The sequence below is a fragment of the Erythrolamprus reginae genome, chromosome 11 (assembly GCF_031021105.1).
Source record: "Erythrolamprus reginae isolate rEryReg1 chromosome 11, rEryReg1.hap1, whole genome shotgun sequence".
Taxonomy (NCBI): Eukaryota; Metazoa; Chordata; class Lepidosauria; order Squamata; family Dipsadidae; genus Erythrolamprus; species Erythrolamprus reginae.
The window spans coordinates 8,482,484-8,499,191 of record NC_091960.1 but is presented as its reverse complement, the minus strand read 5'-3'; the positions used below and the strand labels follow the sequence as shown (position 1 = coordinate 8,499,191).

The following is a 16,708-nucleotide window of genomic DNA, read 5'->3' as shown; positions in this document are numbered from 1 at the left end:
ACCCAAACACAGGTGGCCTCCCTTATTTCCTGTAATATGTTCTTTTTTGGTCTCTTCTACGCATAATTCTGCGCTTGCGTGTGTCCAAAATGTCATCATCTGAATCAATGGAAGATAAGGAAGATTGACTGCCTTGGCTGTGTGCCAAGCCCTCCTCTGCCGAGTCACTACCACCTCCTTCTTCATCCGAGGAAACTAAACTCTGATCTGATTCTGTCGGCAATAACACAGGCCTGTGACATGTTGAATTTTCCCTGCATCCCCATTCCCTGAGACAGGAGCTGGGCCAGAGCCAACCACAACGATAGCTAGATAGCTAGATAGCTAGATAGCTAGATAGCTAGATAGCTAGATAGCTAGATAGCTAGATAGCTAGATAGCTAGATAGCTAGATAGCTAGATAGCTAGATAGCTAGATAGCTAGATAGCTAGATAGCTAGATAGCTAGATAGCTAGATAGCTAGATAGCTAGATAGCTAGATAGCTAGATAGATAGATAGATAGATAGATAGATAGACAGACAGACAGACAGACAGACAGACAGACAGACAGACAGACAGACAGACAGACAGACAGACAGACAGACAGACAGACGATGATAGATAGATAGATAGATAGATAGATAGATAGATAGATAGATAGATAGGTGTAGATAAGGCAACTTTTAAAAATCTATCAATCATATTACTATCTCTGGTTTTGACACATGGTTTATATTACTCTTCCCCCCCTCCCTTTCTCTCCCAGGTATTCTACTTTTGCTGACTGAAAAAACTATCATCTCAGTCTAGCCTTCTTCCCTTCCACTGAGACTTTTTAAAAAGTCACACGTAGCACATCTGCTGGCTTCGTAATCATGGAAACGATTTTGCCCTGGAGCATTTAGCTGGGGCCAAAGCAACTTCATTCTGGATATATGAAGAAAGCGTCCCATTTCTCTGATGTAATTGGACCATGATTTGTGACTATATAGGGCCTTCAGGTGCCTTCTCTCCCAGCTTGACAGGACACTGGCTTGTGATGTTTTATGATAGCTGGAAATGACCATGGCTTGCTGTGACATCCCAGAAACTATGATCAGGGTGTGTAGGGGGGGAATAGGAGCTTTAAGTTGGAAACTGGGGTTTGGTTTCCAGTTCTGTCTTGCAGCTTAGTAATGGCTCGTGCTAATATCACACCCGTTGGGTATCATAAGGCAGTGTTTCCCAACCTTGGTAACTTGAAGATATTTGGACTTCAACTCCCAGAATTCCCTGGCTGTGGAATTCTGGGAGTTGAAGTCCAAATATCTTCAAGTTGCCAAGGTTGGGAAACACTGTCATAAGGGACCAGAGAGGGATGAAGCCACGACATGAGAAGGGAAGAGACAGATAGAACAAAGCACATGTGATGCTATTCCATGGCAGTCATTGGAAATACTACTTCATTTGTCTTCACGCACTTCAAAAATTTGTCTTACAACTCACTGTGGCAGAAGTGAGCCAAGGCAGGAAATATTTCAGCCTTTCTCCAACCGACAATGTATAGGTTTTCCGAAGGAGCATTAGCTTCAGGAGTAAGTGAGTAAGCATATGGTGGTATAACTATGGCGGTAAAGGCGACAACTTAAAACAGAACAGTGGTGTCCATTTTGCTTAAGCCATTGTTGTCTGAGGATCTAGGCAAATGCATAGGAATTTGGCATATAAATATCTCTTTGTGGGGATCAGTTTAACGGCGGATTGTATTTGTCAATGAAAACATATATGAATATGGTTTTGTTTGTTAGTTGTTATCAATAAAAATTCCATAACTATGTATTTTGCCCGATGGTTGCCTAAACTTTCTTGCTCCACTCCAGATTTTATTGAGATCCTTTTAGACCAGGGGCCCCAAACTTTTTACACAGGGGGCCAGTTCACTGTCCCTCGGACTGTTGGAGGGCCGGACTATAAAACAAAACTATGAACAAATCCCTATGCACACTGCACATACCTTGTTTTAAAGTAAAAAACAAAACGGGAGCGTACTATTTAGAGGGGGGGGAAAGGTCTGAAATTCATATATGTTTATGTTTTGTTTTTAATTTTCTTTTGTTAACATCTGATTGGCTATACAAGGTTTTCTTGGCTTATGAAAAATGTATAAAGAAAGAAGGAAGCACTTTGGCATAATGGTTAATAAGTTAGAAATATAATTGGTGTTGCACTTTTTGAAGGAACATTAAGGAGGGAATTTAATTAAAAGAAAATGAATGTAACTGGATGACAAAATTAGAAAAAAAAACCTTTTGCAACTTTTTTGATGATTGATATTAGTTACTAACAAAATACCACATTTTATTCATGGGAAATTAGATGGTACACTGTGTTGTTTGAATGTATGTTGAAAGAAAAATTTAAAAAAATTACACCCCCCAAACAGTCCTTCCTTCCTCTGTCCCTCCATTCATTTCATTCTTCCTTCCTTCCTTTCTTCCTTGTTCCCTCCATTTCTCCTTCCTTCCTTCTTTCCTTCCTTCCTTCCCTCCTTCATTCCTCTCCACTTCTCCTTCCCTCCCTCTCTTTCCCTTTTCTTTCTTTCTCTCTCTCTTTTCCCTGTGCTCTTGTCACTCACTGGTGGGCCGCATAAATGGCCTCAGCGGGCTGCATGTGGCCCGCGGGCCGTAGTTTGGGGACCACTGTTTTAGACCATGCCTGTCTTGTTTGAAATCAAGCAATTTTTCAATGTTAAAGTATGTTCAATTACTTCTTCTCCCCCCCTCAAAACAAACAAACAAAAAAACCCTGTGGCACGGTGAGATGTTTATTTTATTTATTTATTAATCAACCAAGTATAGGATAGTAGTTTATATAAACATAACACAGCAAGTAATGATAAAAGAAGACAATAGGATAGTCGGAGAGGGATGGTAGGCACAATGGTGCGCTTATGCACGCCCCTTACAGACCTCTTAGAAAAGGGGAGAGGTCGACTGTACACAATCTAAGGTTGAAGATTTGGGGGTCTGGGAAAATATATATAATAAAGATATATAAAGGATTTGAAGAGATCCGGGTTAGATATTTGCTTAGTCAAAAAGTTCATGGATGGTCATGATGCATTCTTTACAGACAACAACCGTAATTTGTTTTTGGCTTAAAGTGAGTGTCAACACAATCAACCATGTGTTATTGAAACAATCATGATTCATTAAACCATATCTTGACATGTTAGATGGACCTAGTTGTTCTTTCTCTGATTTAGTTCCTGTGATTGTCATCACAAGTTCCCTAGAGAGTGTGGGAAGAAAACATAATAATTAAAAGATGTTCTGTCGGGCTCTCTGGTAGAATCCTCCCAAAAATTCACAGGTACAAATTTCAGACACACACACGTTTGAAAATTCAAAACAATGTTCTTTATAATGAATATTCACTTAAACCAAGCCCTCTTTTGATATAGCAAAGAGCATTCGTCTCCAAACAAACTGGTAATTTGTACAAGTCCCTTATCAGTTCTGTGATACTTTGCTTGCAGCTGTGAGGCAATTCACAGTCTTTCTTCTTTCACAAAGTGAAACACCCTTTGCTCTGGTTTAGTTTCAAAGTGGGGGAAAATCAGCACACAAAGGTCAAAGTCAGTAAAGCAGGCACGAAACACAGCAATCAGATAATCCTCCACAATGGCCAAACCCACAGGCTGCTCTTTATAGCAGCCTCACTAATTACCACAGCCCCACCCAACCACAGGTGATAATAATCTCTCAGTTGTTGCTGCCTATGCATCGCTCTCCGTATGTGTGGCTGTATCATTAACTCTTGTTCCGAATCCAAGGAGGAGCTAGAGAATTGATCTCCTTCTGAGCTGTCTGCCACACTCTCCTCCTCCCTGTCACTCATGTCTTCTTGGTCAGAGGAGCCTTCATCAGCAGATTCCACCGGGGGCAAAGCAGGCCTGCAGCATGTGGATGTCTCCCCCACATCCACAGTCCTTGGGGCAGGAGCTGGGCCAGAGCTAACCACAACAAAAAGAACTACTTTTCGTGCCTCATTTGAGTTGACTTCAAATAGAGATGAAACAGATTAACATACGGTGTTCAGCTTTTGAAATCATAAAGTTGCTCATATTTATGATGTCCTATAAATACCAAAACAGGAGCCATTTCCCACAAGAAGCTCTCTGTTCTTTAGGATTGATTCTAACATCTTGAAAAGGTTTCAGTATTCCAATTTCATGTGTATCCGTTCAACAGTTTGTTTATTGGAGACTTTCTAATGTTTATTTCATACTTTTTAAAAAAAATTCCTAATCATATGATTGAAATTTTGTTTCAATCCAGATGGACTCATCTTAGTTTGTTTATTGGAGTTTTATTCAACTTTCTAATGTTTATTTCATACTTTTTAAAATTCATTCTGGATGGACTCCTGCCATTTTCAAACGTGCCCCGAATGGTAGACTTCCATTTTCCCTGTTGCTTTTCTGATTGGTTTAAATTTCCACATGTAGAATTTACCAAGAATCTGATTGGTCAAATGTTATGTTGCTGGGCAGCGACTGGGTCAGCTGTAGTCTCCTAGGCAACGGGGTATATTTCTGAACAGGTTGGTGCTTCTCCAGAGTCAACCCCAAACATAAATATGGTAGACAGGTAAGACAACAGGACAACACCTTGTGGTATGCGAAAAGGAAGGAGGTGTAGAATGGACAGCATGTTGTGGAAAACATGGGATATAAAGGCCATGTGACGCTATACAACATTGTGAATTGATGTGACAGATGTGATCGGGGCATGATCGCATAATTCAAGCACCATTCTGTGACCACATAGTATTAATCCATCTTCTGATTCTTCTAGACCAACAATGGTGAACCTATGGCATGGGTGCCACAGGTGGCACGCAGAGCCATATCTGCTGGCGCGTGAGCTGTGGCCCTAGCTCAGCTCCAATGTGCATGTGCCTGTTGATGAACTGATTTTTGGTTCACACAGAGGCTCTGAGAGGGCGTTTTTGGCTGCCAGAGGGCCTGGGAAGGGTGAAACATGAGCCTACTGGGCCTACCAGAAGTTGGGAAACAGGACATTTCCGGCCTCCAGAGGGCCTCCGTGAGGGCAGAGGAAGCTGTTTTTGTCCTTCCCAGGCATTGAATTATGGGTGTGGGCATTCGCGCCCACTATCTATCCATCTATCTATCTATCTATCTATCTATCTATCTATCTATCTATCTATCTATCTAGTCAAGTACGTATTGGTACGTATTGGTATTATCTGTTTATTTGTTTGTTTGTTTATCCATTTATCCATGTATCCATTGATTTATTTGTGCATTTGTTTGTTTGTTTGTTTGTCAGTCTACCTACCTACCTACCTACCTACCCGCCTATCTAATCTATCTATCAACCCAATTACCTGCCTGCCTGCCTGCCTGTCATCCATCCACCCACCCACCCACCTATCTATCTACTTAGTCAAGTACGTATTGGTATTGTCTGTTTGTTTGTTTGTTTATCCATTTATCCATGTGTCCATTGATTTATTTGTTCATTTGTTTGTTTGTTTGTTTATTTGTCAGTCCATCCATCCACTTTACTTAAGTAATGGACATCACCTAAAATTATTGGTGACTTCCTCTTCCTCTTCTTTTTTTCTCGAATGAGGAGACTCCTGTTTCTCTTTTTGTCTGTTGAGAAGTACTCTACAAATTCCATGGAACTTAGAACCAACGAGAAATTTTCTGAGAGAACAATTAATCAGTGGGACAGCTTGCCTCCAGAAGTTGTGAATGCTCCAACACTGGAAGTTTTTAAAAATAGATGGTATGGCCATTTGTCTGAAGTGGTGTAGAGTTTTCTGCCTAAGCAGGGGGTTGGACTAGAAGACCTCCAAGGTCCCTTCCAACTGTGTTATTCTGTTCTATTTTATTTTATTCTTCCTTCCTAGGACTATCTCAACCATATCGGTGTATTCTCAAACCAACTTTCGATTCCTGACGCAACCGCTCTGGTTCAGCAGCCTGGTTTTTTGCACGGCAAGTCTAATGTTGATGCTGATAGCCTTGTTCACCCCTTACTGGGTGACCGAAAGTACGCCTCATGGTCTGATTCACGGGGGTCTCTGGAGCATTTGCTTAGATCCGAATTGTAACTTTTATCCAATTAACCTAGGTAAGACTTCTTGCTTTGAACATTGTGCAAACATCATGCAATATTATGCAAGCTCTCTGGTTAACATTCTCTCAAGGTCACATATAAATACATTTATGTTACCTCTGTTCTGTGCAGCGAAGGGCTCAGATTACTTTTTCCTACCGCTATGGGACCCTCCGTCCGACATGTGTGCGTGCACCCCTGCACAAGATTTTGCTTCTGTGCATGCACTCGAAGCGATATCTCATTTATTGAATACTTTTTTAAAAATAAAACTTTATTAATTTTCATAAAAGAACACACACAAACATACAAACATTTAAACACATAGTAGGGGTTACAATTACCCCTCTCTTCTTAGAAGTTAATTTATTGAATACTTTTATTGAAGTATTTATTGCATGCTTGGGTTTTATTAAGTATTTAAGAGTTAAATGCATAATTTTCATGGGATGTGCATGGGATTTTCTTTCTTATTTTTTTGCTGTTAGAATTTGCCACGAAAGCAACTTTGCTAAAAGAGTTTAACAATAAAATAATTTGCTGGAGACCCCACAAAGATACGACATAGAGCTTCCCAAGTATTTCCCAACATACTTCTCTGGAGGTTTTGCTGATGGCAAAATTTAACCTGTTTTCGTGAAGGTGGGATAAAGAGAATCCGTCCATTTTTGAACCGTCCACGGCCTAATGCTTTTCTTACCTTCTTTCTCCCTGGCTCCCAGCATGGTTTGTCCATGCTACCAGGACTTTGCTCATACTTGGGACAATCTGTGGCTTCTTGGCTTGGTGCTGCATCTGTTTATCTTTCGTTCGTACCCAAGTCAACTCAGTCTCCCTGATCTCGCTCTCCTCTATCTTCAGTATCACAGCAGGTAACAGTGCTCGAGTTTCCTCCATTTTTATTTTACTTTTTATTTTAGGTTGAGCGAAAAGTGATTTAAGATGGGCCATAAAATACTCTTCTTCGCGTTGGACTTTATGAACCCATGCAGGATGATAATTGCTGATTTGGAAAACTTTTTGAAGTAAATTGATTATTATTAAATCTTCCCCAAATATGCCCATGTTACACCAACACTCCACAGTCTGCATTGGTTGCCGATCAGTTTCCGGTCACAATTCAAAGTGTTGGTTATGACCTATAAAGCCCTTCATGGCACCGGACCAGAATATCTCCGGGACCGCCTTCTGCTGCACGAATCCCAGCGACCAGTTAAGTCCCACAGAGTTGGCCTTCTCCGGGTCCCGTCAACCAAACAATATCGCTTGGCGGGACCCAGAGGAAGAGCCTTCTCTGTGGCAGCCCCGACCCTCTGGAACCAACTCCCCCCAGAGATTAGAATTGCCCCCACCCTCCTTGCCTTTTGTAAGCTGCTTAATACCTACCTCTGCCGCCAGGCATGGGGGAACTAAGATACACTTTCCCCCTAGGCCTTTACAATTTTATGCATGGTATGTTTGTATGTATGACTGGTTTTTATATAATGGGTTTTTAACTGTTTTTTAATATTGGATTTTGTTGTACTGTTTTACTGCTGTTGTTAGCCGCCCCGAGTCTACGGAGAGGGGCGGCATACAAATCCAATAAATACAATACAAATACAAATACAAATACATATACATATAAATACAAATTGATTAAAGTAAATTGAAGTAAATTGATTATCTGCTGTTGACCTCTCCTGATTCCTAAGTGGTCAGTAAGGGGCATGCATAAGTGCACCAGCGTGCCTTCCGTCCCCTGTCCTAATGTTTCTCTTTTACTACTATCATGTATATAAATATTATATCTTTGTGTACCACCAATAGATACGTGACAAAACAAAAATAAAAATAAATAAATGAATTCAGTTCTGGAGACCTCGCCTACAAAAAGATATTGACAAAACTGAACGGGTCCAAAGACGGGCTACAAGAATGGTGGAAGGTTTTAAGCATAAAACGTATCAGGAAAGACTTCATGAACTCAATCTGTAGAGTCTGGAGGACAGAAGGAAAAGGGGGGACATGATCGAAACATTTAAATATGTTAAAGGGTTAAATAAGGTTCAGGAGGGAAGTGTTTTTAATAGGAAAGTGAACACAAGAACAAGGGGACACAATCTGAAGTTAGTTGGGGGAAAGATCAAAAGCAACATGAGAAAATATTATTTGACTGAAAGAGTAGTAGATCCTTGGAACAAACTTCCAGCAGATGTCGTAGATAAATCCACAGTAACTGAATTTAAACATGCCTGGGATAAACATATATCCATCCTAAGATAAAATACAGAAAATAGTACAAGGGCAGACTAGATGGACCATGAGGTCTTTTTCTGCCGTCAGACTTCTATGTTTCTTTCTTTCTTTTTTTAAAAATAATTTTTATTAGTTTACAAAAAGAAAAGTATGTACAAAGGGAGGAAGAGTAAATATCTCTTCATTGCCATCATTATGATAACATATACTCGCAAGTGTAATATGATTATTCTGTTCAATTGAACTTTATCCAGTCAGTATACATATCAAACCCAGAACCAATTATGGAAAATTTGTTATCATTTAAGTCCTCTGACTCTTCCTTCCCTCCCCCTCCCCCCCAGTGAACTGCAACAGTTCTGAAAGCTTTAAATTACTAATTGGGCGGCATATGGGTGCAGAGGTTTTTGTTGTTTTTTGTTTTTCTGTTGTTGTTTTATTTTTATCAATACATTTCTAGATTACACTTGAGATAAAGTCATATTGGGTTGATAGAATAGAATAGAATAGAATTTTATTGGCCAAGTGTGATTGGACACACAAGGAATTTGTCTTGGTGCAGATGCTCTCAACGTACATAAAATAAAATATACATTTGTCAAGAATCATGTGATACAACACTTAATGATTGTCATAGGGGTCAAATAAGCAATGAAGAAGCAATATTAATAAAAATCTTAGGATATACGCAACAAGTTACAGTCATACAGTCAACATGGGAGGAAATGGGTGATAGGAATGATGAGAAAAACTAGTAGAATAGAAGTGCAGATTTAGTAGAAAGTCTGACAGTTTTGAGGGAATTATTTGTTTAGTAGAGTGATGGCGTTTGGGAAAAAACTGTTCTTGTGTCTAGTTGTCTTGGTGTGCAGTACTCTGTAGCGACGTTTTGAGGGTAGGAGTTGAAACAATTTGTGTCCAGGATGTGAGGGGTCAGTAAATATTTTACCCGCCCTCTTTTTGACTCGTGCAGTATACAGGTCCTCAATGGAAGGCAGATTGGCAGCAATTGTTTTTTCTGCAATTCTGATTATCCTCTGAAGTCTGTGTCGGTCCTGTTGGGTTGCAGCACCAAACCAGACAGTTATAGAGGTGCAGATGACAGACTCAATGATTCCTCTGTAGAACTGAATCAGCAGCTCCTTGGGCAGTTTGAGCTTCCTGAGCTGGTGCAGAAAGAACATTCTTTGTTGTGCTTTTTTGATGATGTTTTTGATGTTAGGTGACCATTTTAGGTCTTGAGATATGATAGAACCTAGAAATTTGAAGGTCTCTACTGTTGATACTGTGTTGTCTGTGTTGTCAAGGTGTTCATAATAATCCGATAAAACCGTTCAGAGTTTTATGTTATGTCGCTATAAAGGTTTCTCCACTATCCGTTAATGTATTTTTGATCTACAATTTGTGTTGTTTCCTTGTCTTTTTTTTCTTTCTCCATTTGTTTTTTGATTTTTACCCAGTCGCAAAAATTTTCCCAATTCTTATAGAATCTCGAATCTTCTTTATTTTTAAGTTTTTGGGTGAGCCTATCCATTTCTGCACAATCATAAATTCTATGTTTCTAATTCACAGACTATTATTCTTGAGATGGTATTCGTAGGCACGTTGCCCCCAACCTGGAGCAGCCCTGAATTTCAATGTTACCTCCAGGAGGGGAACAGCATCGCTTCAAATACTATTTGAACTTGAGATATGATAGCAGTATTTGAGAGGCTGCCATGGGGATGGGGGGAGGGGGTCAGTTCATTTCCCTAAGCACCAGAGGGCAGGAAAAGAAACAATGGACTAATCAAGGAGAGAAGCAACCTGGAATTAAGGAGAAACTTCCTAACAGGGAGGACAATTAACCAGTGGAACAGTTTGCCTCCAGAAGTCTCCCAAGGACAATTCCATCTGTCCGTCCATAACCCTGGGGGGGGATCACTGACCCCCTCAGAGAGGGTCCGCAATTTGGGCGTCCTCCTCGATCCACAGCTCACATTAGAGAACCACCTTTCAGCTGTGGCGAGGGGGGCGTTTGCCCAGGTTCGCCTGGTGCACCAGTTGCTGCCCTATTTGGACCGGGAGTCACTGCTCACAGTCACTCATGCCCTCATCACCTCGAGATTCGACTATTGTAATGCTCTCTACATGAAGATACCTTTGAAAAGTGTTCAGAAACTTCAGGTCGTGCAGAATGCAGCTGCGAGAGCAATCATGGGCTTCCCAAGGTATGCCCATGTTACTCCAACACTCCGCAGTCTGCATTGGTTGCTGATCAATTTCCGGTCACAATTCAAAGTGTTGGTTATGACCTATAAAGACTTTCATGGCATCAGACCAGAATATCTCTGGGACCACCTTCTTCTTCTTCTTCTTCTTCTTCTTCTTCTTCTTCTTCTTCTTCTTCTTCTTCTTCTTCTTCTTCTTCTCCTTCTCCTTCTCCTTCTCCTTCTCCTTCTCCTTCTCCTCCTTCTTTTCTTCTTCTTCTTCTTCTTTTCTTCTTCTCCTCCTCCTCCTCCTTCTCTTCTTTTCTTCTTCTTCTTCTTCTCCTTCTCCTTCTTCTTCTTCTTCTTCTCCTTCTTTTCTTCTTCTTTTCTTTTTCTTCTCCTCCTCCTCCTCCTTCTCTTCTTCTTCTTCTTCTTCTTCTTCTTCTCCTTCTCCTTCTTCTCCTTCTTTTCTTCTTCTTCTTCTTCTTCTTCTTTTCTTTTTCTTCTTCTTCTTCTTCTTCTTCTTCTTCTTCTTCTTCTTCTTCTTCTTCTTCTTCTCTCCCCCTCTCCCTCATTGTCTTCTTTTTTGCCCTAGGTACTCTCTTCTTCTTTGGCATCTGCATATTCACGTATATGTACAGGAACAGCAGGCCTTATTCACAGCATTTAATCATCTTTGGCTCCTCCTACAGCTTGGCCTGGGCTTGCATTCCAATGTTCATCATAACAGGTGAGCCAGGACATCTGCTAGGGCCCATCTTAATGGCCATCTGCTTAGAGTGAAAGGAAAGGAAAAAGGTGGGTGGGTGGGTTGGGTGGGTAGGTAGACTGATAGATAGATAGATAGATAGATAGATAGATAGATAGATAGATAGATAGATAGATAGATAGATAGAGATAGAGAGAGAGAGAGAGAGAGAGAGATAGATAGATAGATAGATAGATAGATAGATAGATAGATAGATAGATAGATATAGAGATAGAGATAGAGATAGAGATAGAGATAGATAGATAGATAGATAGATAGAGATAGATAGATAGATAGATAGATAGAGAGAGATAGAGAGAGAGAGAGAGAGAGAGAGATAGATAGATAGATAGATAGATAGATAGATAGAGATAGATAGATAGATAGATAGATAGATAGACAGACAGATGAGATAGATAGATAGGTAGATAGACAGATGAGAGATAGATAGATAGATAGATAGATAGATAGAGATAGATAGATAGATAGATAGATAGATAGACAGATGAGATAGATAGATAGATAGAGATAGATAGATAGATAGATAGATAGATAGACAGATGAGATAGATAGATAGATAGATAGATAGATAGATAGAGATAGATAGATAGATAGATAGATAGATAGATAGATAGATAGATAGATGTAGGTAGGTAGGTAGGTAGATAGATAGATAGACAGACAGACAGACAGACAGACAGACAGATAGATAGATGTAGGTAGGTAGGTAGGTAGACTGATAGACAGACAGATAGACAGACTAGAAGAAAAGCCAGGATATAGGTTTTTTTTAATGCAACTGGAATAAAATAAATGTGATTAGCAGTTTTTGTTTAATCAATACAAAATTCAACCAGGAGTGTATAGTGTGCAGGAGCACCAATATAATGTATGCTGGGCATCAATTTAGTAAAAGCTGAAGAATAAGGAGAAAACCACTTAGCAACCAAAGCTAATATTTTAGCAGCAAACTAAGTCTTTGTTCAGTAACAGAACCCCTGGATTTCTTCTGGAAGCAAGTTTGTGTTCTGATCCAAATGTTGCAATGGGAGGGAGCAGTGAAGGGCTACCAATTTTTTTTACTACCACACTGTGGGCGTGGCTTATGCAGGACGCCCTGCATTTTCTTTCAACATCTTTCAGTGCAAATTGGGTGGAGCTCCATTTTTGCTACCCACTGCATCGTCTTCGTCCCCCGTCCGGCCAGTAGCCCATCCCTGGGAGGAAGGTACCAGAGGGGTGTGTGTGTATGTGTGTGTGTGTGTGTGTGTGTAAGGCGTTACACCCCCAGTATGGGAACTTTATAAACTTTATGAACAATTAGAACTAATTTGGATGAGTCTCAGCTTAGTCTGAAATTAATTTCTTTCTCTTTCCCCCCTCAGGTGCTTTACTGAAGAAGACGCATCGAATTCTCTTCCAGTGATTCTGTCCAACTAGCCATGATAGTCACCAAGGATTGCTCAATTGATTGGTTGCCTTGGGTAGATAAAACGTAGCCTGTTGTGATTCCGTCTGAGGCTCCTCAGGGAACGGCTGAACCTCTGCTGGCTCCATGCTCAGAGGGGGAGGATGAGGAACAGGAGGAGGAGGCCCAGGCAGACGGGGAGGAGGAATATCAGGCCGAGGGAGAGGGAGAACAGCCTGAGTCCCCTGGGATGGAGCTCTCCCCAGCAAGCAGCCTGGAGTCCTTAGCTGAGGATGCACAAGCCATAATTGATCTAAGGCAGAGAAGAGCAGCCCAGCGAAGGGGACAATTAGCCAGGTATTTCCAGCACTAAATAGGCAACAGCTGGGTTTGGGTGTGGTTCTCCCCAGAAAGGCTGAAAAGGCAGGCCCACCCTTCCTGTAATTGTGGAGTATTATCTTTGGGAGTCCTGCGATCTGGCTGTGCTCTTTGGCGTCTCTGATTCTGGCTTGTGGCCTTGAAAGCTGAAACCTTGGGGGGAGGCGTGGGTCTTATTCTCTACAGAGGTGTGTGTGCCAGCAAGAAGTTTGTTGTATTGTCTGGCCATCATGACTCTGCTGTGAAGCCTCCTAACAACCCTGTTTGTAAGAACAGTTTTGTCGCTGTGTTTGTTTTCCCAACTATAAAGTACCTTTGTTTTTACCAGCGTGTCTGGCTGCTTTTTTCAGTTGTTGTTGAAGTCTGGGGGCACCCAGACAGAACAGTAGCCCATGCTAGAACTAGAGGTCATCATTGCAGTAGCCCTGTGCTGCAGTTGGAAATATACTAAATATGTCCTATGAACTTTTCTGTCTGCCCTCTGACTAAGTGGAGCTAAATCAAAGCCTGACAATTAAGAACAGCCAATAACATTTCTTTAACAGAATAAGGGCCAGGGCCCCTCTTTTAGAGGATTTAAATTTTTTTTAAAGAAAACTAAATTAAATTTTTATTGAGAATTTTTTAAAAAACATATGCTATATCAAAATTACAACACCAAAACTTAACAATAATGACAAAAAATAGAAAAATATGAAAATATTTATGAAATTTTTAAAAAGGGAAATATCCTATTTCTCTCATATAATTTCTCTCATGATAGTCTTACATATATCATTCTGTATCATATGCAGTTATTCACATTGTTTAACATATTATCGTTCTTATAGTTAATGATTGATAACTATTTACATTAAATTGCAATTGGTATGAAGTTTATTAAAGTTAAACAATTTATGCTATCTATGCTATCTATAGTTCACATCAGAGCCGGGGTGGCGCAGCAGGTGGAGTGCTGTACTGCAGGCCACTAAAGCTGACTGTAGATCTGTAGGTCGGCGGTTCAAATCTCATTACCGGCTCAAGGTTGACTCAGCCTTCCATCCTTCCGAGGTGGGTAAAATGAGGACCCATATTGTGGGGGCAATAGGCTGGCTCTGTTAAAAAACCAAAAAAGCTATTGCTAACATGTTGCAAGCCGCCCTGAGTCTAAGGAGGAGGGTGTCATGAAAATCGAATAAATAAAATAAATAAATAAATTTCCATAATAAACAGTCTTCAATTTTACACTTTTCCATCTCATTAATATCATCTCTATACTGCTTTTATTATTTTATTTCTTTCACTCTATTTAGCCATTTGTACCATTTATCCCAAATTTTATAGTAATCTGTTCCGTCTTTTTCTTTTATTTGCATTGTAAGTCTATTCACTTCAAGTATTTTATTTATTGTCAATAGATTAGTGGGAGCTGTTTCCTTTTTCCAGAATTGTGCATAACAAATTCTTGCCGCAGTTGTTATATGAATTATCAAGTATTGATTGTCTTTGTTTATCTTTTGGTCTAATACAGTGATCCCTCGATTATCGCGAGGGTTCCGTTCCAAGACCCCTCGCGATAATCGATTTTTCGCGATGTAGTGGTGCGGAAGTAAAAACACCATCTGCGCATGCGTGCCCTTTTTCCATGGCTGCACATGCGCAGATGGTGGAGTTTGCGTGGGCGGCGGGGAAGACCCAGGGAAGGTTCCTTCGGCCGCCCAGCAGCTGATCTGCTCGGCAGCACGGCAGCAGCGAGGAGCCGAAGATCGGGGTTTCCCCGCCGCCCACGCAAAGGGGAAACCCCGATCTTCGGCTCCTCGCTGCTGCGGCGCTGCAGAACAGATCAGCTGCTGGGCGGCCGAAGGAACCTTCCCTGGGTCTTCCCCGCCACCCATGCAAAGGGGAAACCCCGATCTTCGGCTCCTCACTGCTACCCGCCCGCCGCTCGCCCGCCTGCCCGCCGCCCGCCGCTCAAGAGCAAGAGGGCGAGAGATAGAGAAAGAGAGAGAAGGAAAGAAAGAGATGAGAGAGGGAGGAAGAGAGTGTGAGAGAGGAAGAAGCAAGATAGAGAAAGAGAGAGAGAAAGAAAGATGAGAAAGGAAGAGAGTGACGTCATCGGGTGGGAAAATATTTTTAATTAATATTTTTTGAAAAATCGCGATATAGCGTTTCGCGAAGATCGAGATCGCGAAAATCGAGGGATCACTGTATACCTAAGAGAAATAATTCCAGTTTTAATTCTACATTAATTGATATAATTTCTTTTAATTAAGTTTGAACTTTGTTCCAGTATGTCCTGGCCACCAGACATCATTTTTCCCCCTTCAGGGTCCAATAAAGTTGTCTATTTCTTGATAATTTGTTTGTAAACCAAATTTTACCAAATCTATTATATATTTATTGTATATTTGGGAGTACGGTCACTAATTGATCTTTAAACTATCTCCAGCCAAATTTTCCCTCATTTTAAGTTTGTTTTGTTCATCCAATTGTTACTTATATACAATTTTATTATTTAAGTTTAATAAGTTGGGGTGGATCACAGCTTCCAATTGTGATATCCATTTTGGAATTTGAGTGTAAATTCTTTTCCTAATATCTAACCAATCTTTTATCAATATCCCTGTAATAGGGTGTGTTCCAAACTAGTTGTGAATTTTATTTTCTTTGGATAGAGATTTTGTGCCACCCAAACTGTAGTCATGCCCTTCAACAGTTAATACTCTTTTATTTATTTATTAATTGATTGAACCCATTCTTTCAACCAGGTTAAATTTGTTGCTTGATGGTATATTTTCCAGTTGGGTAGACCCATTTCCCCCCTGACATCTTTTATCTTGCATTAATTTGTATTTAATACTGGGCTATGTTAGTTTCATTCAAGTTTCAAGTTTCATTAGATTTATATGCCACCCCTCTCTGAAAACTCGGCATGGCTAACAACAATCATAAACAATATACAATAATAATCCAATACTAAAAGCGAATTAAAACCCCAATTTTAACGGCCGAGGGGGAGAAGAAATCTTAATTCCCCCATGCCTGGCGGCAGAGGTGGGTTTTAAGTAGCTTACGAAAGGCAAGGATGGTGGGGGCAATTCTGATCTCTGGGGGGGAGTTGGTTCCAGAGGGCCAGGGCCGCCACAGAGAGGGCTCTTCCCCTGGGTCCCACCAAGCGGCATTGTTTAGTTGACGGGACCCGGAGAAGGCCAACTCTGTGGGACCTAACTGGTCGCTGGGATTCGTGCGGCAGAAGGCGGTCCCTGAGATAATCTGGTCCGGTGCCATGAAGGGCTTTATAGGTCATAACCAACACTTTGAATTGTGACCGGAAACTGATCGGCAACCAATGCAGACTGCGGAGTGTTGGTGTAACATGGGCATATTTGGGAAAGCCCATGATTGCTCTCGCAGCTGCATTCTGCACGATCTGAAGTTTCCGAACACTTTTCAAAGGTAGCCCCATGTAGAGAGCATTACAGTAGTCGAGCCTCGAGGTGATGAGGGCATGAGTGACTGTGAGCAGTGAGTCCCGGTCCAGGTAGGGCCGCAACTGGTGCACAAGGCAAGCCTGGGCGAACGCCCCCCTCGCCACAGCTGAAAGATGTTTCTCTAATGTGAGCTGTAGAACGAGGAGGACGCCCAAGTTGCGA

The 16,708-nt window shown here is 41.1% G+C and overlaps 2 protein-coding genes across 2 annotated transcripts in view; both read left to right on the top strand.

Annotated features, from left to right (window-relative positions):
• LOC139174337 (protein NKG7-like) overlaps positions 1–791 on the top strand; it is a gene marked incomplete at its 5' end in the record, with an annotated part of 6,679 nt that extends 5,888 nt beyond the window's left edge. Inside the window, one exon of the mRNA XM_070764634.1 lies at positions 748–791. Coding sequence (XP_070620735.1) covers positions 748–791 — 44 coding nt within the window. The remainder of the gene's footprint in view (positions 1–747) is intronic.
• Positions 792–4,601: 3,810 nt separating this feature from the next.
• LOC139174336 (protein NKG7-like) lies at positions 4,602–12,713 on the top strand. The gene is made up of 5 exons (XM_070764633.1): positions 4,602–4,612; positions 5,904–6,127; positions 6,835–6,984; positions 11,135–11,269; positions 12,673–12,713. The coding sequence occupies exons 1-5, from the start codon at positions 4,602–4,604 to the stop codon at positions 12,711–12,713; spliced, it is 561 nt and encodes a 186-aa protein (XP_070620734.1).
• The last annotated feature ends 3,995 nt before the right edge of the window (positions 12,714–16,708 follow it).